Genomic DNA, 23,149 nt, shown 5'->3' on the forward strand with positions numbered 1-23,149 from the left:
AAGACCTCCCACCAATACACCATCACAAAAACACCCCAGTACTCTTCCACCACCACCACTATAAATACAAACTCAAATGAACTCAAACCCTCGCGATGCTTCTGTTCGAAAGCCAAGTTTCCAACACCTCCTCCTCCGATTTCAAAAAACCCTAGACGAACCCTGAATCCCAATTTCGCCCTTTCTCTTTTATTACAACCCTTTCACTTTCAGTTTTATTACACAGCTTAATTACAGCTTAATCCCAAAAATATTTTCTTACATCATTTAATAAATTATTTATTAATAACAGTAATTATTAAACCATTTCATATTTCCACGTGTACCACATTCAATATGCCACCTTACTGTTCAGTTCCGTCTACCATTTCCACGTCACTGTGCTCTTAACGCCGTTTCTGCATTTTTAACGGAAGGGGCTTCATTGAGACAACTTTCTAAAATTAGGGACCTATTTAACACTTTTTCCAAATGAGGGACCAAATTCAAATTTTCATACGAAATTTGGGACCAATGGAACAATTTAACCTAAATTTTATGGACATGTTAAACGCGTTTCATCATAACATTTGAGTTATTTACAATGTTTGACATGTTTCCGCTTCAATGTCAACTAAGAAACATGTTTAACACGGTCAAACAAATTTACTGTAATTAGATTAAAAAAACTATACTCATTCATGTTTAAAATTTGAGATTAAAATGTATCCAAATTTCGAACACAGACGATATTCAATTTTTTATCAAAATTAAGATATTAAAAACGTATTTAACCCTTTATTTATTTTAAATTATCATAAACATGTAAAAATAAATAAAAATATAGTATAATATATTAGAGAAACTTACTTTAATCCTTTTTAATATTAGAAAAACCTAATTAAATCTATTAATAAATCTAAACCATTGATTTTGAGAAAGAAAAAAAAAACTTTTTTAAATCCATAAGCTAAAATAAATTAAATTTGAAAAACAAAAAGAAAATGGAGACATTAAGAAGAAGAAAAACCTCCATGGAAGTTGCAAAACCTTATGCTTGGGATCACTGGTTCGTAGTGGATGCCTCCTTTTCCTTTTATTTAATTCTTTAACATTATGCTTCCACTATTATTTAAAATCAAATAACAAAAATGCAACTACATCTCATAAAACACAATATTAATATTTATTTAGGTCAGATTCGTCATCAACTTTGGCATGAGCTAGCTACGAACTTTATTGACTTGGTCGTACCATTTCTAATCCTATCATAGAATATATTATATTCCTCCCCAAACCTCTTTTATGTCAAATCTAACTTTCATTCTACTATACTATAAGTGCTTTTGCCATTAACTATAAAAGTTGGTAAAAAAATACATAATTCAATTACTGCGATTCATTATCTACATTTTTTTTTTTATATTTCATCATCAAAATTGTTAAATTTTTTATATATATAATATGAGTACATTTCAACTTTGTTCTTATTCAAACGAGACGAGCTTATAATAAATTTTCTCTTTAATACTTCTTATATGTTTATAATTTTCTTTTGACCAATATGATATTTCAAATTTTATAGACGGTGCAGTGATGAATCTACGTGTATATCAGAATGTGTTAGTGTATTTCTTATAATTATTATTAAATATATGAAAAAAATTACTTTATTTCTCCTTATCTTGTATATTTAAATTCACAGGTTGCTGATATATGATATAATATATGATAGATATGTGCGTACTTGAAAATACATAAATATAATTGTCTCTATTGACTTAGAAGTTAAAATCCGTCAATAAACAGGTATATTTACAAACCCCGTGATAAAATTAAGTGATATTTGGTGATAATAATTAATATTTTTTTTAATTAATTAATTTTAATTATCAGACATAATCCTTCCCATTATTTTTTGTTCATGGACATGGATAGGTCGACTAATATTGAACAAACTCATTAGTGTCATAATTTGAATTTATTAAAGTAATTTTACTTTAATTAAGTGATTACTATATAACACTGGTTTAAGGTGTTAGACTGCGTGATTGAAGTGGTGTCGACCCTTATTTTGAATAAGACATTATACTCCTTTCTCGTGGTAAAAAATTCAAAGTGTTATTGCATAAATTTCCTATCATACAATATATATATATATATATATATATATATATATATATTATTTTAATTCACTTCAAATGTTAAAAGTTGATATTTTGCCCCAAAAATTTATTTTCAAAAATTAATTTTGTTTAAATTTATGTTGTTAATATTTATTTCACTTGTCACATGAAATAATCGGTTAACATCTTATAATCTTAATCACATGATCAAATCTTGAGTGACAATAATTAAACTTTGACAATAAAGAAAGGCAGAGAAAATGTACACATAGGATTCAAGACCGATTAATGCTCCAAAAAGCAAAAGCAAAAAGCTAGTCAAAGAATCGGGAACATTACACTCAAGAACTGACGGCGTCAACCAATCCCTATTTCAACAAACACTGTTAGTAACGGAGGAACAGACGGCGTATGTTAGTTTCTTTCATAGCAGAAGAGAAAACAAAATGAATTAGGACTTCCTTATTTTCTCATTATATTAATATTAAAAATGTTAAACCCATATAAAATAACCTAAAAGATTATAATAATTTTTATTGATAATTATTAATTTCACTTCTATCATTTTTAGAAATTGACATTTTTTTTTGCTGTGCAAATATGAAGAAAATATGTAATAATATAAGAGTAAGATATTTTCTGAATATTTCATAAAAGTATTAAATGAAGTATTAATGTATTTAGCATTTCAATAAAAGAAACGTTGACTGACATATTTTGAATTTATATTGTAAAAGTCTTTATTGACCATCATTATAAGAGTAATTATTGAAGTTAACAAATATAAAATTAGTATTAAATAAAGTCAAATGAGATTACGTTAAATGTTATATAGCTATTTTTATAGTATTAATAGATTAATCCTTTGTTTATATAAGCGTCTTTAATAATAAAGTGGTTGGAAAATTAGTTCATGATGATGTTATTTTTTGGATAGTTACTATAAAGTACATGAGATTATGAAATTGAATGAAAATATTAAATTGTTAACGCATGTAAAATAATTTAAATAAATAATATACACACTAATTGTGTGCAGTTGTTAAAATAAGTTTACTAGTTTTTATAAATAAAAGATAATCTTTTAATTTCTGTTCCAATTTCTTAAAAGATATGAAAAGTGAAACATGTAGGTCATCGAAATTTCTACGTGACATTGAAGTCTTTATAGGTTGAATCTTAGTCCCACGTTAAAGTCTCTTATTAATATTTTTCATGTACATTGTTGTTTATTACTTATTAACTTAAACGCATTCTCTTTCTTATTCGACATATCATATGCCATGTTGGTTTTATTTTTAATTCTTAGTTTAATATATTTTATTCTCTTAATATTTTAAACACCCAATTCAATATTTGAAAAATATAAAAATCTTAATAGCATAAATTTTAATAATATTTTACCACCCTTTATATCTCTAACTAGCTCAATATATTCTCTTTGTCTTTTACATATTAACGGGTGCCTATTTATTAATTTAGGTAAAATTCACAAAAAATTTTATATATATATATATATATATATATATATATATATATATATATATATATATATATATATATATATATATATATATAAACTAAACAACAACTATAAGTATATGAAAAAAACTCTTTTTTAAGTTCTATGATGTATGAACAGAAAAGACTAACCTTAATTTATTTATTAATATTATTTTCAAAAATATTTTTTTTTCTTAACACATCAAATCTTAATTATTCAAAAAATATAAACTACTTCTTCTTGTTGACATATGATATAATTTCTAATAATACTTTTATGTAAATCAGTATATGCTTGTATAATAATTTGAAGAGTGTTTGGGGGTAGTTGAAACCAAATCACCAAAACACATATTTCTCTCTTAAAACAACCATAATTTAATTTTTAAAAGAAATTTAAACAGACTGATGCTTTTATTTTTAATGAAGTATTGTTTTTCTTATTTATATTTAAAGTAATAAATTAATATGTTTCAGTCAAAATAACGTCTTCCTTGGAAAAATGAAAATAATATATATTTTGTTATTATTATTATTAATGTGTAAAAAATTAATTGAACGATTGACACTGGATTGAAGGAAGTTAGAATGTGATTAAGAACACCCCTAAATATTAAACTGTGGTGTTAATAAATATTTTAGTTTTAATAAATGAAACATTGATTAAGTATTGTTGCTAAGGAAAAGAGGCACCTGAGTCAATGCAGGTCAGAGACACGAACCCACACAGCCTCTCCCCCGCAAACTCTCTCTCACACTAACAGTGGCGTTTCTCGAAACTCGAAACGTTTCGCTTTTCCGCACCATAAAACCAGCAACCGTTCCAAACTTCACTCTCTCTCAATCCTCCGCTACTGCGCCATGGCTGAGCGCCGCAGCCCCCAAGCACTCCCAGACCCGCACCCCAAACCAAACGATTCCGACCAAAAACCGCACCACGCCAACCAGACACAACGACTCACCGAATCGCCCTCCGCCGCCGAGTCGCATGGCGGCGAGTTACGAAGTTCCGATGAGCGTCGAACGGAGTCCAATTTAGAAACCCTAGGCGGTGCCGTTGCCTCTTCGGTGCAAACCCTTGCTGTGCAGCACCATCGCAGTGACGGTAATTATTTCGTTCAGCGGTGTCCTTTTTTTCCGCACACATATATGGAAATGAATATTTATATTTCAGTGACTTATTTGTTGATGTGATAGATTTGCACGGGGGCTCTGCTGCGTTGAATTCCAGTGGCAAAGCCGAAAGTAAGGTTAGAGAGCATTTATCTTAGGATATTTAATTTAATTATTTTGGACGAGGTTTTGAGTGTTGTTTTTTTGTGCGATCGTTTGTTGGAAGGGTTTTCTTGTAGTTGTGCTGTGGTTAGGGATTTGGTATGTAGTGCAAGTGTAACCCGTTTGAAGAGTTTTGCTCAGTTGCAATTCTTACCGGTTGCTACTCCTAGGTTAACTGGATCTTTGAATATTGTTTTAAAGAACCTAGTGTTTCGGAAGTGTTATTGTAGCTTTAAGATCTTAACTTCTTGAAAGGTGGAATGAGTTGTGGGTGTTCCTCTGTTTCATAGGTGGTCAGGATGATGATGGTTAGTTTTGAATGAGTAGTCCGAGAACAATACGGAAAAATCATTCCATCCTGGGATTAGAAATTATGAAACTTATTCTAGGAGAATACTTATCAGGCTTCCTGATTTCCCTTTTTATTCGTTTAAAAAGTGTAAGCAAATGCTTTGTAGTTTCAACATAAAAAAAAAAAAGAGTTCACACGTTCCTTTTGAAGTATACTGTTGATGGATTCCATTGAAGGAGCTTGAAACATAAAAAAAAAAAAAAGATAAGAAAAATCAAGAATCTAATAACGGGCTGCTGTAATATAAAATTCTATCAAAGGTGCCTGCTGCAACTTAATTGGCTAGTTACAAAATTGAGACCTGAATCTGTGTATTACTCCTGCAAGACACTTGTGAAATTTTTTAGAATACTTTTCTTATCCCTGTGATTTACCCTGCATTTTCCTATTTTATGATGGATTTAGTTCTAAAAAAATACAGTAGATATATAAACCATTCTTGAGCTTTTGTGTAACTTGAAGAATTTAGGTGAATTGATCCTTGATATTCTAGCTACTAAAGCCCGCATGAGTTTGTCTATTATGACCCTTTTTCGTAATTAAGTTGAATTTTAGTATGACAACCAGGTATGGTCGACAATGCACCATGTTCTGTATGGCTTGTGTGTAAACCATTCTTGGGCTTCACTCAACTAAGGGATTTTTTCGGGGGAGGTACTTCGCCCTTTTGATTTTGGAATTTGGCTTCCTAACCCAATTCAGCCTTGGAGCACTGTTGATGGGTTCATAGTTCTATTCTGGTTTGTGTATCAGTGTACAGGACAGTTCAGATTATGCACTACAATATGAAAATGAAACGCACAACTAATTTCCTTAAACTGATTGTAAAAATTAACATAACCCACGTAGAAATTTATGGTACACCGAACAAACATTAACAATTAGTCACTTGATTGCCTTTCGTGAATTAACAATTCCTAAGGTAAAGAAATATTTGTAGTGTTTGAATTAAGCATCTGAAAGTCACATATATTGCACTTCTTTGGAACTAAAGTAGATAATTTCATACTCAGGAGACAGATGCACCTCCTGAAAAAGAAATTATTCAAGGAGGAGAAGCCCAGCCACTTCCAACTCAGACAAATCGGCTTCAGCTGTCTGTGTGTTCAACTCCATTGTCTGAACTGCCACCAACTTCTGTTACACAATCTTTATCATCTGTTTCTAGTCCAACTGTACCCAAACAAAAATTATCTACTCCAAAGGTCAATAATGCACGTTTGCCAGAGGTAGATAAGAAAAGTTCTTCTGGTGGCAAAACCTTATCTGCTGTTTCTGTTGCAAGGTCATCAGCATCTGATGGATATAACTGGCGGAAGTATGGTCAGAAGCAAGTAAAGAGTCCTACAGGTTCTCGAAGCTATTACAGGTGTACTCATTCAGACTGTTGTGCTAAGAAGATTGAATGTTGTGACCATTCAGGTCATGTGATAGAGATTGTTTATAAAAGTGAGCACAGTCATGATCCTCCACTGAAGACTAATTCTCTTAGGGAAAATAAGATTCCGTCTGCCAGCGAACCTATTGTAGAAAAAAGTGTTCCAGATCAGCCTGTCAGACTTCTGAAGGATCCTGATCCATCCATTTCGTCAAAAGAATCTCTGCAAGAAGCACCCTGCAGCACTGATAAGAAACGGCCAAATGCTTCTAGTATCAGTAATGGTAAAGTTATTTTGAAAGAGGAACATGTAAATGAGCCAGAGCCGAAAAAAAGGTAAGTCTGCATATGAACTCAGACTTTACGGGAAAAAAAAGGAAAGATAATAAGCCCATTTTCTTCTAATTGTGGCAGGATAGTATTTAACCTCTTTCCTTTAATTTCATATCCAGAATGAAGAAAGACTTAACAGACATGGATTCTCCTGTAAAACCTGGAAAGAAGCCCAAGTTTGTCATACATGCAGCAGGGGATGTGGGGATATCTGGTGATGGTTATCGATGGCGGAAGTATGGGCAGAAAATGGTGAAGGGAAATCCGCATCCCAGGTGCATGTCTATATATTGCTTACTTTCTGTTTTCTTTTCCTTTTAATCTGTCCAGTCCTTAGCATGTTTTTTATTTTTTGCATTGACAAGTTAGTATCCTTACACAATGTTAGTGAAAAAATAAGTTCTATTTAGATTTAATGGGTGTCAATTTAAAAAAAAAAAATCCGATAAATTGTAGAGTCCAATAAGAAATTGTATTTGGCGTTTATTTGCTTGCATGCAGTTCAAAGTCAATGATGTGCAATTCGAATACATTATTCTAGCTAGTGCTTCTTTTGCCATTTTGGTTAATATTTAATAGTATTGGCCTTCTCTCTCCATACGCACATTTTTTATTTTCCCCTTTTCTGTGGAAGTTCTTTCTAACTGCTGAGGTTCATAATAACCAGAAAACTGTATTTTCTATTATCTTCAGCTGAAAAGCTGTTGACAGCAAAATTTGTACTTAGTTAAAGAAAACTTTGTAGAGTCTAAAATAACTTGAATTATCTGATGAAAATATAGTAGTGGAACTCTTTTTGTGATAATTGGCACAGGTTTTGTTTTGAAATTGAATGTTGTTGTTCATTTGCGCAAAGACAGGCCTTCTTTTTAGGCCTGCTTCCATAGAACATAGTAAAGTCAATTGTCAGAAATTAAAAATTAGTTGAATTTTTATTTCGTTGTTGATCTTTTGAGCGTGACTAAATTATTAGCAACCGCAGATTAGTTTTTCGGTGATTTTTACAAAAAAAAATGTATTGGTGGATTTTTCTAAAGCATTAGGGTGAGTTTGTGCAATAGAAGAGTTGGAGTCTGTGTATACTTTCCTGTCTCTCATGGATGCAAACCTTCAATCAGTTGTAAATAGTAAGTCAAAATATGAGCCAAATACTGATATATTTTCCCTGCATGAAGATTATCTTTTAACAGTCCAATCAGTTTTGGAAGTTTTTTTAACAGCTCTAGCGAGATATTGGGAAGGTCTATTTTCCAACTTGGTTTGGTGTTTCAGATATATTCTGTATTCTGTTTAGATGCATATTCTTAGCTCCTTGGTGCAACAAGTAATGAAAGAAGCATCTTAATTACATAGAACGTTGATGTATTTTTCACTTGATTTTCTATTCTCAAAATCAACTGGAGTCGATATCTTGGGCATACATCTTCTCTTTATTGTCCAAAACCATTTGGATGCTAATTTTCTCTTTTGGTTTTGCATGTCTCGTTTTCAGTTTGAAAATTAAACAGTGTGTTTTAGCATAATTTGGCCTTGAAATTGAGTTTGATATAGAATTAAAGAGAGCTGTTTTCACAAACTCAGTTTGCAAAAGTAATTTAATGGAAATTGGAGTTTACACAGCCTTAGTTTGTGGTTACATCATTTGCTCTACAATAACTATCAGTACATTCCTTCCAAAACAGGGAGGACGAGATTTCTTGTCTTCTTGAGTGAAAGATGTGTTGGTGGGGTGGTGTAGACCACCTCCACCTTTGGTTTTCATTCTTTTTTGATAAGTGCTGCCTCCTATGGGCAAATGGACAAGGACAGATGTCTAAGTGGTGAAGTAGCAATTCTGTAAAATGCAATATGCTAGTCATTTGGGCTTGTTTGAAATTGCTTTTCTATTCTTTTTAAAATTTGGTTTTTACCTTGATTTCAAAACTTGTTTTGGTCCTTTTAGAATATTTTTCCTTGAAATAATAGTCTGAAAATTGTTTGGATGCAGAACTTCTAAAGCAGTTCTTAAAAACCAAAAATTAATGAAAAATGTTCCAAATAACTTTCTAACATTCATCTCCTAACCAAATAACTTTCTAACATTCGTCTCCTAAAAGTCTTCACACCAACATGTCTACGCCACTGGAATTGTGATGCTAGGCGGTGGCAGTTTTTCAGTGAGACTACGGTGGGTAGTAAATGAAATGGCGTGTGCGAGCTGTTATAGGGTAAGGTATTGCCATGCCACCAGTAGCCAAAAGTGATGGGGACAGCTGAGTCACCATTGGTATAGAAAAATCCAAACCATTGAGAGCTTCCCAACTTACTCCATGGGAAGAAAAGCAGGTTCGCAGGAATACTTGCGGAGAAGAGAAACACATTTGCGAGAAGAGAATATGAAGACATGAGTTTTAAGTTTCACAAGTTTACAATTTTTACAATGATATACCACTGGTACAAATCACTTTTAAAATCGAATAAGAATAGCTTCAGATTGCTCTGTTTTTCTTTTCCCTTCTTTGGAACATGGAGCCAGTTTTAAAATCTCAAAATAAAATAAGCGAAAATGATTTTTTCTGTTTGTTTCTGAAAAAGTGACCAAACAGCTGCCCCACTCGTCTTCTATATGGCACAGTGACTTCCTCTTTTTTGTTTTTATAATTTGACGATTGAAGTGGTAATCTATTCCTTTGTTGTGATGAGCTGTTGAATTTTTCAGGAACTACTACAGATGCACTTCTGCTGGATGTCCTGTGAGAAAGCACATTGAATCTGCCGTAGATAACTCAGATGCGGTGATTATAACATACAAGGGAGTACACGACCATGACATGCCTGTGCCCAAGAAACGACACGGGCCACCAAGTGCTCCTCTTGTGGCAGCTGCAGCACCCGCGTCCATGAACAGTTTGCAGGTGAAGAAACCCGATTCCCCACAGAAGAAGAAAGTTTCTACTCAATGGTCGGTGGACACGGAAGGAGAACTAACTGGGGAAGCCCTGGAGCTTGGGGGTGAGAAAGCAATGGAATCAGCTCGAACGCTTCTGAGCATAGGTTTTGAAATTAAGCCTTGCTGAATTGATGTTTCAGAAGCCATGCATGCATGCAGTTGTAACTAAATTAATTGGCGGGTGCTTCCCATGTTTATCCTTTCTTGTTTGTTTTTCTTCCCCACGTAGGGTTGGTTGTAGTGGAACAGTTGGTGTGTATTTTTGCTTGTACACCGCTTCAACTTGTCTGAAACAGTTTGCTAGTAGTGGAACAAATATAGAATTGATTGACATCATTTTATTATCATCAGGCTAACACAATCATTTTGCCATTTTCATTTCCTCTTGTTTTCCACTCCATTGCTTAAATGATCCCAGATAAACACTATCACTGCAAATTCCCCAATTTAAACAAGGATTAGTAGACATACCTTACTTTATAATTCTGTTTACTTAATCTGTAATAAAGTTTAGTTATTGTCTTCCCCTGGGGGCGGAGCTTTGATGCGACAGGGACCACGGCCCCCCTCTCCTATTTTTTAAATTATGTATATTTTTTTAATTTTTTAAAATTATATGATCTTTTTAAATTAATGAAAAATTAAATTAGATATTTTTTTATCTTTTTTATAAAGTACAATATTTTAATATTAAAAAATAGTAAAACATAAAATCAAATATGATAAAGAAAAAAAATTATTAAGATAATTTTCATTTTCTCTTTTCATTCTTGAGTTTTTCATATGTTATACTCATCTTTCACCTTTATCTAATTTTTTTTGTAGTCGAAGAAGAAAATAAGTTAAACAAAAATTCATTATTTTTATTCTCATCTTTTATATTTTTTTCTTTCATTTTTAAAGGAAAAAAAGAAGTAATTTTCTCTTGTCTTACTGCTTAATGAAATACTTGTTTAATACTTAGCACTATTTTTTATCTCATGATATTTTGTATATTATTTTTTATGAACATTTTGTATATTATTTTTTATGAACATAGAAGAGTAAGTCATGTATTATATGATTTTTTATAGACAATTTATAAGTGAACTTGATTATCATAATATTTTTTAGTAATTATGTCTCTCAATTTTTTATTAGATTATGATTATTTTTTAGTCTTAAACTTGTTTTTTAAATAGGTATATTGATGAAAAATAAAAGAATAAATTCCTTTTTTAAAATTGATAAAAGAAAAAGTAAAAATCAAAACAACACAATATCGTTGCTCATCACAATGAAATACATGACTCTTGTATCGATATGTGCACATTAGTAAAATGAAAAATGAACATTTTGTAGATAATATGCTTATTTATATTGAAAAAAAAAAATCTGAAAAATTTAGTTATGATTGAATTATTTGATAAGGTCAAGAATATGAAAAAAACGATAGACAAAATATGTGTAGTTTCTTTTATAGTTATAATTATACTAAATTATGTATTTATTTTTATTGAATTAGTGGTAATAATGTTAAATATATAAATTTTAAATATATTATTTTGACTTCTCCAAAAATTTTAGTCAAGATCCGCCACTCTGAATAGTAATTATAATCGTTACTCACACGCTGGTATGTAATAATTTCTACCATTTCAGTTGAGACTAATAGTCATGTAAATGGAACAAATATTAACACTTTACTTTCTAATGTTTTATTTAACGTAGTTTATATAATTTATTAAAATTATAAAGACATGAATGACGTTATTGAAAAATGTGTTGTTATAATTTTGTGACATTTTCTTTATTTATAATTGTTGAAGGAATATTTGATTGAAAAAAAAAAAGAGAAAGCCAAACATATATTATTTAAACTTCATGTAATAGTTAGCTTTTAATTTAAGCCTGCAAACTATGATTAGTTTTAATAGAAAGTGTTAATTAAAGGTTTAAAGGCCTCCTAATCTCATATTATATATATATATATATATATATATATATATATATATATATATATATATATATATATTATTTTCAATTTTGTCTGCGTAATTTAATGTTATGGTTTTGTATGAAGACAACATAATCTAATTCGTTATATTCATTTTAATAATATTAGTGGAAGCACATGTACTATATATAAATGGGTGTCTACTTTTTTTATAATAATAATCAATAAAAATAGATCATAGGAGGATTGTTTCATGTAAAGGTTTTCTGAATTTTTGGTCTTATGTATATAAACATTTTATATATTTAAGTGAAAAAATATTAAATGATAGATAAAATAAAAAAAAGGGGGCCACTAATTTTTTTCTCTACTTCCAAGTCAAAACTACTTAGTTTTTGTTTAATGTTTTGGTGAATATTGTGGTTAATTGTCCTTGGAGTTGGTATTTGGTGGTTGGTAATATAAAACATGGTTAGTGCATATAATATTCCTCATACATTAGCACAACAATTTGACTTGGAAAACCCATACATAAAGAGTTGTGATTTTGTTTGTCTATTCACAAATTTTTTAATAATAACAAATATATATCTACTTGATAATTTATTTTAGTAATATAATAATAAGTATTACAACTTTAAGTTAAAAATAAAACAAATATCATTCAAATATTATTATTTTGAGTTTTTAAGTTGGTTTCTTTTATTAAGTGTAAAAATATATCCATTCCTTTACTTATTGTGATTTACTTTCGCTGAAGTTATACAAAATGACTTTTACAATTTCAAGCATTTTAAAATATTTTTATTTTTCTAGATGTTTTTAATAAAATAATTGTCACGTCCTCTATTTCTATTATACTCATTCATATATAAAGATTTTCATTCTACTTATAGGAAATTATAGATAATTATAGGTATTTATTACATATTATTAGTATCAAATGTGATAATAAACTGAAATTATATTTGAAAATTTTCAAAATAAAATCTACTTAGAACAATAACTACAACAGTCTAGGATAATTCATATCTAAACTAGTTAGAATTAGGTTTTAAATGACTCACCACACTCCAGAGCTATTATCTTCTTCTTAACCTATCATTGCACGTATTTTGATATGATCATCACAGAGAAAAAGGATAAGAAGCACGAAAATAAAACACTAAGGTGAGCTAATGCATTTAAAAGATAAACAAAAATAAAATAAAGGAATGAGATATAAGGAAATAATAACTATCATAAAAGAAATATACTTTTCATATTTCAAAGTAATATCTTATTTTCAGTCTAAGTTTCTAATTAAACAAATATTCCGTCATACTTAACAAGCTACAACTATCACATAATTTAGTGAACCTTTACTTTAAAGTCCATCAAGACAAAACATATGTGTTTCCCAATTATTGAACATCAAATGTCTCATGTCAAATCATCATGCTCCATCACAGTATCTCATTTAAAATTCAACCCACAAACTCAATCATCAAATCAACTACCAGATATCAGCCCACGCGGCCCAGTCCAATTGCTCAAACAACTACCAGTTACATATGACTCAATAAAAAAATAATACTAGACTCTTACTCCTAGAATATTAGTGTATTGAATGGACTTGTAAAACTATGCACCTGTCATGTTTGCTCTCAATTTATCAGATGATGTTTCAATACTCAAGGTTAGTGTCCCCAACCAAGTAATGACAGAGTTAACCCCACTCTCAATAACTTTCAAAGTATAATCCTCTTTCATAGCATATTGTTTGTCATATGGAGTCTCCTTCGACTCGCACCCAAGGCGGACCTTTATAATGATAAAGAGGGTCATGCTCTCCCAAATTTTTTTTTTTTATATTTATATAATTTAATATATAATTTCAAATATTTTTTTAAAATTTAATATTTTTAATATATTTTATATATTTGATATTCTTAAATTTTTGTATACATCTATATCTATATATAAAGGAAAAATTTTCTTTTGTTTTTCACTTTTTTTTTTCAATTTTACCTTTTAAATATATTTTTTAAATTAAAATAATTATTTTATTAATATTATCTTTTAACTGATGATTTGTTTAATTTAACATTTTTTGATTTGACTGTTTTTTTTAAACTTAATTACATTTTATCCATACTAAAAACACAATAATATGAAAAGAAAAAAAAAAAAGGTAAGAATGAGAAAAATGGTAAAACTTATTCATACTAAAGAATTACATTTATAAAGATGAAATCAAAGGAACACCTTACTTTTTAATTTCACTTTCAAGTAAAGTAAAAAATTCAGATACCAACTACAAAACTTCATTGATGAATTAAAAATTCAATTGAGAAGTCCCTTGAATAGTGAACAATTAATTAAAGAGTTATCAGAAACATGAATATATTTATTAAGTTGTATCCATGTAGGGTGGTTGCATGAGAAGGTGGTGGGCTGGGAAATTAGTTAGAGTGTGGTGTTTGTTGGTGAGTTGGGTTGGGCCTAGGGGTTGACTCTGTGAGACAAATTTATGGTAAGAATGAATATTATTGATTTGATGTTTTTAACCATTGAATTTGATGATAAATGTGCTCAGGAGTTAATGTTGTAGCTAATATAGTATTTAGGTTATAATTTTGATGTTTAATGTTCTCTAATTAAGTTTTCATCATCTGAGTTTTGATTATATTTGATAAATGATATATAAAAATATAGTGAGCAGCGATTGAAATGTTTATGCATGTTTTAATTAATTAAAAATATAGATTGGTCAGATTCATGGTGTACTGTAAGCTCAATTTTAAGTTGGTTGATGGGAAACATAACTTATCGTGATTTTAGTAATGTGAATCAGTTTTGAAATAGGTATGACAAAACGAACTGTCTGATCTATTTTGTTTATGGTCTGCCAAAAATAAGTCGGGTTGGGCTGATCTGTTACCAATAAATGGGTTGAATATTGTAACCCATACTGTTTTAGGACAAGTTGGTCCGTCCCTTATTTATTTATTTTTTTAACTTTTTTAAAATTTATGTTTATAAATCTATTATATATAAAAATTTATTTATATAATATAAAAATGTATTATTTTTTAATTGTTTTTTAAATTTAACATAAAAAAATTAAAAAAAAAGGGTTGACGGGCTAGGCGGATCAGGTTACAACGAGTTGGTGGATTGGAAATTGCAACCGACTCGTCCTTTTCTTGGCGGCGGGCCTGACCTGCTTTGACATTCCTAATTTTAAATATTAATTTTCTGTGAGATATATTTATTTTTCTATCTAAACCTGGTATAAATTAATGCACCAATCTTGACTCAGTATGACGATATTAACATGAATTAATTTACGGTAGTAACTCTAACTAGTATACATTATACTCGTTTTTTTATTACCTTTTAGAACTATAAACCAAATTAATTATATTACAAATTAAAAAACAACAAGATATATATGTTAAAATGAATTTAAATCTATAAATCAGTTCAATTTATTATGGGTTCGAGTAGTGTTCTTATAAGGCTAAGGATATATTAATATTCGCTTCATTCATTATGTCACAGAGTTTGCTGCTTAATCTTTTTCTCCTGATTCCTTATTTTTTTGTTGTTGGTTTGTTTCATTCCGTCGATAACATGTCAAAATAGTTTGACGCTCAAGTTAGTGTTCAGGTTAAGGCAGAGTTTAAGAAATGTAGTAGACTCAAAAGTATTAAATGTCTTACCTACACAACATAATTATAGGCATTATGAATAAGTCTTTTATCTTAATAACTGTCTAATAGCCCAATTACCTTTTATTATTCTTTAAAATGATAATTCCGTAATTAATTACCAAACTTGTCTTATTTCGCAACTGACTGATCATGAGGATCTAAGCCGAACGACATGAGACTAACTACACCCATCTCATCTAATACTTGAAGTGATATGTACAAGTAGGATTGAGTTGGAAACAAATTTAGTTTTCTTAGACGTGAGTCTGGATTAAAAGTTGGTTGATTCATAATCTACCATCAATAACTTTAATTTTTTACCATATTTTTATAAGTTTTTTTTATTGTTATAGTTATCTATTACTTAATATTATGTAGGTTGATAATTTAATTATTTTAAAAACTATAATGTTGTTGAATAATATTTTAATAGTTTATGAGCTGGTTAATGCATTTGTTTACTAACTTTTATATATATATATATATATATATATATATATATATATATATATATCTTTATTTTTAAATACTATTTTTATAATAATGTTCGATTAGATAAACTATCACTTTGTTTGTATTTATATTAAAAAATGAGTTAAGTCAAACCACTTTGATTATATTAGAACAAATATATAAAATAAATTGAAAGAATAAAATATTCAAAAGGGATTTAACCAACTGAAGTGGGTCGAGTCAAATTACAAATTTGTTTTGTTTGCAAAAATAAATTAAATTGAACTGATTTATTTTTAACATCATGGTTTTTCTTCCCGATAGGGAAGATTCATTATAGATTACACAAATATGATATGTGTTCAACCTAAATAAGGGATTGACATCACTTTCAACCCTGGACCTCAAAGCAATGAGTTTATGAGTTTTTTTTTTTATACAATGCTTAGTTTTCTTATTTTTACTAAATGTAATATTTAAACTCACACTTTGATTTCCAACAATCTCCTCTTCAAAGAATAGAGTCCTTTTTACATTGGTACATTTTTCCTCGAGTGAAAGCATGTAGGACGACATTTACTTATATGGTTGTTGTTATGTTGTTGTTTTTATCATAACGATGTAAGTCAAGCACCAAGATGATTTACATTGTTATATTCCCATTGATTGAAAACATGTATGACAACCTTTAATTATATTGTGTAGTTACTCAGACACCAAGACAAACCAATGCTTCTAATATCATTGTTGTTTTTCTCTTTATGTTGGTAGTCTCACATCGACTATATATAAGGCAATTTCATACTTATAGGTGCAAACCTCGTCTTACAAGTCGGTTTTGTGGCTTAAAGTCCACTTTTAACATGGTATCAAAGCTAGGTTAAAACTTATCCTAACGAGATTTCTCGGGCATATTAGTCCACCCGTTATCAGACCGCTATCAGATCCTTCATTTATAGTTTCACGCACAAGATGTATACACCTTAGCGTGATGGGTGTACGTTGGAAGTCCTACATCGACTAAAGATAAGACAATTTCATATTATATAAGTAAGGTGCAAACCTCACTTTACACACCGATTTTGTAGGGTTGAATTAGGCTTAAAGACCACTTTTAACACTTTACAAGTCCAACTTACATAACACCACTTTCAACAAAAAACCTTAAGATAATAAGTTTATATATGTTTCTTGAAGTAACGACTCTATGTCATTGATGAATTTATAAGAAAAAAGTTTATTAGGAATAACTTACATAATTGTGATCTGACCTCAAACTAGAGATTAAAATGACTTTCAACTCAAAATCTTAAAACAATAATTTTCTTTCTTAATTGATACTTAACTTTTTTTCATTTATATTTACAAATTTAAACTCATACTTAAATTATGAATCTAATTCATAATAAAATAGGAAGATACCAGAACTATTTACCAAGAATAAAATAGAGAAATGTATTGAAGTGTTCTTTCGCATTTATTTAAAATATTTCCTGTAACCAATATTTTATGTGCCAATATTAAGAATGTATGATAGCCTAATTAGTTAAAGTCAAGGAATGAATCTACTTCAAAGAATAAGATATAGCGTTTAATTATTCTTACCAAACTTCTTCCAAATAATATTTATCTCCTTGTAATTATAGAATAAAATAAATTTTAAGAAAAGTGGTTGATTTTATTTTATAATTTATATTTCCAAAAAGGAAAATGATAAACTGACTCCCTAAAAGTTACTACTTTTTTACTCCCTTACGTGTTACTGGCAGGTGGAATTTTGAAAAGAATTTTGATTTATTATTTTAATTGTTGACGTGGCATTGAATACGCGTTGGAACTTAAATTGGGAGAAAAAGAAGGATTTAAGTTTTGAGTTTGTGGTTCCCCTTCTCATCGTCATCTTCTGTTTTTGTACACACAATTGGAACCGAGACAGGGAGAAAAAGAAGGGACTAGGGTTTTGTTCGAAATAAAATAAGTTTTGGGTTTGCTTAGTCTCTCTTGCTCAAAGTAAATCGCTCTTCCCTTTCGCTCACAGTCGTCTTCTATCTCCATACACAGAAACGCAAATCGTCAAATTGTCATACTGGACCAACATCAGATCTCACGTCCTCTCGCCGTTGTGTCGATGAGGACCATTTTCCTCTGTCGCTACTAGGGCAAGGTCTTGCTTCTCCCTCTCTATTTCGTTTTTTAATATCATATTCCTTTTTATAAGCAGTTTCTATATTTCAAGGAAAACACCAACATAGTACTTGAATTTGTTGTAGTTGGTGTTCGTATTTGTTGGTGATGGTAAAGGTACGACGTGGTCTCTCGACACTTTCAAAGGGATTGTAGAAATTGGCAAGTTAGGTAATTACGTGACTATGCCAATCATTCTTACTTTTGCCAACAATCCCCGCAACCTCAGCAAGTTCATACGAAATGTATTCTCCTAAACCCTCGTCTTATTTCTCGTATCTAATCATTTCAAGGTTCATGTACTTTAATCCATGCTCACCAAAATATGTTCTTTTTAAATTTCTTGTTTCTAAATTTCATGACCATTGGGTGGCCATGGTACTGCTAATCCCTTGCCTTCCTTTTTCTTGATGTCGATGGATGCAATTTCAAGGACTTGATAATCCCTTTACTTAGTTATTCTAATGTTTTAAATAATCTTTTTAGGTTAAAAATATAATTCAACCCCTATTTCTGTTAAGATTTTTCTCTTTGATCCTCTTAAAAAACCTTACTAAATTAGATATAATGGTGTAAAGGTTACCGATTTGGTCCTTTGTCAAAGTTAATTTTCTTTATGTATTCTTAATTTGGTCCTATAGATTCTTAATTTAGTTCCTTATAGTTAGGAAGAAATTTTAAATACATTGATAATGTTTGCAGAGAACGATTTCGTAAGTTTTTATATAAAGGAACTAAATTGAGAATTGGCAACATATATAGGCTTTGAATTTTATCTTTAACCATAATGTTCAGATCTCTTGATTCCCTTTCCTCACTCTTCACTTTTTGGAATGCGAGATTCAAAATCAAATGATGTAGGGTGTTCTCCCAAGCATTCCATTTTCTCGATAAAGTCTCGGTCTTTCGCTTGTTTCTCCCAAGGTTTCTAAACTTGTTTTGCTATTGTAATAATTTTTGTTTTGCTGCAATAAAAGCTAAGATAGGCATTCTAAACTTGTTTAGATAGATGTTTTACATTTTCCTTCTCTGATTTAGTGAAGTTCTAGCTTTAGCCTACTCTAAGATGCATTTATATGTCTTAATAGTGAAATTTTGCATTTCTTATTTTTTGGTTATAGTTAGATTAGCTTTTAGCATTCTTTTAGCATTTAGAAGTTGTTTAGAATGTGAGTTTGCTGTTTAGGTAAGTTAGGTATCAATTTTAAATACTAGTAGTAAAGTAGTAATATTAGAAGTAGCTTTGATGCAGGTTGTTGTTGTGTTACTTTGATGCAGGTTGTTGTGAACAAACTTAAAAGGAATGGATTCCAAGGAATCGGGGAATTTCTTGTAGAGGAAACTAGCAATTGTAGCAATGTGCATTCAGGAGGAAGCACATACTCGACCTTTGATCAGTGACATGGTTAAAACCATTAATTTTTTAGCAAAGATGCAACATACAACAGAGACTTTTTTAAAGGACAGAGAATGCAGTTGACAAAAGGAATCTGAAATGGTATAAGATTAGAGAAGATTAAGAACAATGAATGTGTAACATTTTTTTTACTATAGCATGGTGCCACTTGGTGTCATGATGAAAATCATAATTATTATATATTTTTTCTTGTTCGTGACTTACTGATTAATAACATTAGATATTGATAATAGAATGAAAACATCGCTATCATATTTATAATTGCCTAATTAATGTGATTTTCTAATGTAAACATCAGTGCCAATAAATTGTTGGAGAAACAAAAATAACACCAAGTTATTGTTTAATCTAATGTTATTTATTTTCAATTTTTTATGTAATGTATATTTTTGTTGTAAAAAAATGTAATTTTTTTGAATATATTTTTTCATAAAATTAATCAGCAAAATTGTGTATGTTTTTTACAATAAATTATTTCATCAAAAGATGAGTTAAATTAATTTGTAACCTTTTTTCATTAAGTCAATGTTAAATTTTTTGAAATTAAATTAAATATTAAAAAAAATATAAGAATATATGTCAGTAAATTAACTTACATTTTTTTTTTCACAAAGAATAAGAATATCATAACTTTGTAACCATTAATTGATGACTATTGATATATTAAGTGTTGACCTACGCAATACTTTTTGTACACAATAACAATCCAAGGTCTGTGGTAAGCCACTTAACATGTAAACCAATTTAAGTGAATTAAAACATTTCACTAAGGTACATGGAAGCTATATTGAACATGATGAAATCTGGTGTGGGATAATTGGTTCACAACTCCTACATTATAGACATTATAACTCTGGAACTATCAATTGTTGACCACTGATATATTAAGTGTTAACCTTAACAGTTCTTTTTGCACACAGTAACATTTTGTGGTATGTGGTAAGACACTCAACATGTAAACCGATTTCAGGGAATTACAACACCTTACTAAGGTTTATGGAAGCTATATTCAAAACATAATGAAATCTGGTGTGAGATAATTTGCCCATAAATCCCACATGCCAAACATCATAACTTTGAAACAATTAATTGTTGACCCTTAATATATTAAGTGTTGACCTGCGCATTACTTTTTGCACACAATAACAATATGTGGTCTATGGTAAGACACTTAACATGTAAACCGGTTTCAGGGAATTAAAACACCTCACTAAGGTTTATGGAAGCTATATTCAAAACATAATGAAATCTGATGTGGGATAATTGGTCCCCATGCCAAACATCATAACTTTGGAACAATTAATTGTTGACCCTTGATATATTAAGTGTTGACCTGCGCATTACTTTTTGCACACAATAACAATATTTGATATGTGGTAAGACACTCAACATGTAAACCAGTTTCAGGGAATTAAAACACCTCACAAAGGTTTATGGAAGTTATATTCAAACATAATAAAATCTGGTATGGGATAATTGGCCCATAAATCACACATGCCAAACATCATAACTTTGGAACAATTAATTGCTGACCCTTGATATATTAAGTGTTGACCTAAGCATTACTTTTTGCACACAATAACAATATGTGGTCTGTGGTAAGCGACTCAACATATAAACCAGTTTCAGTGAATTAAAACACCTCACTAAAGTATATGGAAGCTATATTGAACATGCTTAGATCTGGAGTGAGATAATTGGTCCATAACTCCCACATGACAATCATCATAACTTTGGAACTATTAACTGATGACCATTGATATATTAAGTGTTGACCGAAGTAGTACTTTTTGCACACAATAACAATTTGTGGTCCATAACTCCCACATAACAAACATTATAACTTTGGAACTATTAACTGATGACCATTGATATATTAAGTGTTGACCGAAGTAGTACTTTTTGCACACAATAACAATTTGTGGTCTGTGGTAAGCCACTCAACATGTAAATCAATTTCAGTGAATTAAATCACTTCACTAAGGTGTATAAAAGCCATATTGAACATGATGAAATCTAGTGTGAGATAATTGGTCCACTACTCCCACATTATAGACATCATAACTTTGGAACTATCGTTTGCTGACCACTGATATATTAAGTGTTGACCTTAGCGGTTCTTTTTGCACACAGTAACAATTTGTGGTCTATGGTAAAACACTCAACATGTAAACCGGTTTCAGGGAATTAAAACACATCATTGTGGTTTCTGGAAGCTATATTCTACATAATGAAATCTGGTGTGGGATAATTGGTCAACTCCCATACGACAAACATCATAACTCTGGAACTATTAATTGCTGACCCTTGATATATTAAGTGTTGAGCTGAGTATTAGTTTTTGCACACAATAATGGTCTTTGGTATGTGATTGCTCATTACACCAATAGTTTTTGCACACAGTAAGAGTCTTTACTAATTACAAGAATATCACAAAATTATATCAATTCAATTTACAAAATAAAAAAATATAACAATATATACGTCAAATTAGTCTAAGTCTTAATATATTTATCAAATTCTGTGAAATCCACCTCGTGAATTATCATACTTGTTCTTGAATTTAGAAATAGGAATGAAAAAATATAATGAGCTACATGCATCCAAAATGTTGCCTTCCCGCTAATGAATCACCATGTCAACAAAATCATTATCCAAAACTCCTGCACATTCAACAATTAATTGTCTAAGTTTCAGTTTAATCAATTGGACTAAAAAATCTATTGACATTTCTACCTCCAAAAGATTACAACATTGCATTTTAAGAGATTATATATTTATTCCAATGTTCACCAAAATGCAGGAGCAATACCATGTTTGAATCTAAATATACACAGTAAATTCAAAGATTGTATAAAGAGTGGCAAGTAAGATCATCACACCTTACTGCTTACAAGAATATTATCTTATTACTTTGGACTCATTTCCTCTAATGCAAAGCTCAAAGACTCGAAGAGCCATTGTCAATATGAAATACAAGTAGGGCAAAATACAATTTAAAAGATATATTATTATTTCTTCTATGAATGACTACTTCTTGTTATCTTTTAGTCTCACAGTCTTGATGCTTATTTGTTTTCTAACTCAAATCCAAAAATTACACAAGAAACTTAATCAACCACTTAATCCTCAACCTTAATTACCTCAACACCGCTATTCCTTTTCACCAAAGAACCCAATGGATGCAATGTACTACACTTTCTTTAACATTGAATGCAAGAAAACAAAATGAAAATTATTATAAAACAATAACCATTTACACATGCTAGAATCTAATCAATTATGCATCATAAACAATAATAAAAATCCACAAGAATAAGCAACTGTAATTCCTGGTCCAGTGATGCCACTTTTTCAATTGTAATTCCTGTGGCAAGATAAGCAAAATATTTAATTCACAAGAATATCATTCTATTTATTTGATCTCAATGTTGTAAACAGTTTGATTATCAAACTAAATAAGCAATCAAGAATTCATAAATATTTTTCCCCCAACTGAACCAAAAAATTGAAGTAATAAGGAAATCATCCCTTGTTCAATGAATAGGACAAGTAGCATCTCTCAACAAGTACCAAAGAATGATTA

At 30.0% G+C, this 23,149-nt stretch overlaps 1 protein-coding gene and 1 long non-coding RNA gene across 2 annotated transcripts; both read left to right on the forward strand.

Annotated features, from left to right (window-relative positions):
- The first annotated feature begins 4,301 nt into the window (after nucleotides 1-4,301).
- On the forward strand, nucleotides 4,302-10,253 carry LOC114177934 (putative WRKY transcription factor 32). Its single transcript, XM_028063539.2, has 5 exons — nucleotides 4,302-4,713; nucleotides 4,806-4,858; nucleotides 6,249-6,949; nucleotides 7,066-7,221; nucleotides 9,645-10,253. The coding sequence occupies exons 1-5, from the start codon at nucleotides 4,470-4,472 to the stop codon at nucleotides 10,000-10,002; spliced, it is 1,512 nt and encodes a 503-aa protein (XP_027919340.1). The 5' UTR covers nucleotides 4,302-4,469; the 3' UTR covers nucleotides 10,003-10,253.
- A 7,670-nt stretch (nucleotides 10,254-17,923) lies between these two features.
- Nucleotides 17,924-19,820, forward strand: LOC114176162 (uncharacterized). Its single transcript, XR_003602973.2, has 3 exons — nucleotides 17,924-18,126; nucleotides 18,233-18,391; nucleotides 19,425-19,820. It is a non-coding gene; the product is annotated as an uncharacterized LOC114176162 (long non-coding RNA).
- Nucleotides 19,821-23,149: the final 3,329 nt, after the last annotated feature.

The sequence above is a fragment of the Vigna unguiculata genome, chromosome 3 (genome assembly GCF_037176805.1).
Source record: "Vigna unguiculata cultivar grain cowpea cultivar isolate G323 ecotype 2 chromosome 3, ASM3717680v1, whole genome shotgun sequence".
Classification (NCBI taxonomy): domain Eukaryota; kingdom Viridiplantae; phylum Streptophyta; class Magnoliopsida; order Fabales; family Fabaceae; genus Vigna; species Vigna unguiculata.

What these genes read in the sequence shown, in the direction of transcription:
- LOC114177934 (XM_028063539.2), top strand. Translation starts at nt 4,470, where the DNA reads ATGGCTGAGCGCCGCAGCCCCCAAGCACTCCCAGACCCGCACCCCAAA. An exon ending in GTGGCAAAGCCGAAAGTAAG is followed by an intron (nt 4,859 to 6,248) that starts GTTAGAGAGCAT and finishes TTTCATACTCAG; the next exon opens with GAGACAGATGCACCTCCTGA. An exon ending in AAGGGAAATCCGCATCCCAG is followed by an intron (nt 7,222 to 9,644) that starts GTGCATGTCTAT and finishes TGAATTTTTCAG; the next exon opens with GAACTACTACAGATGCACTT.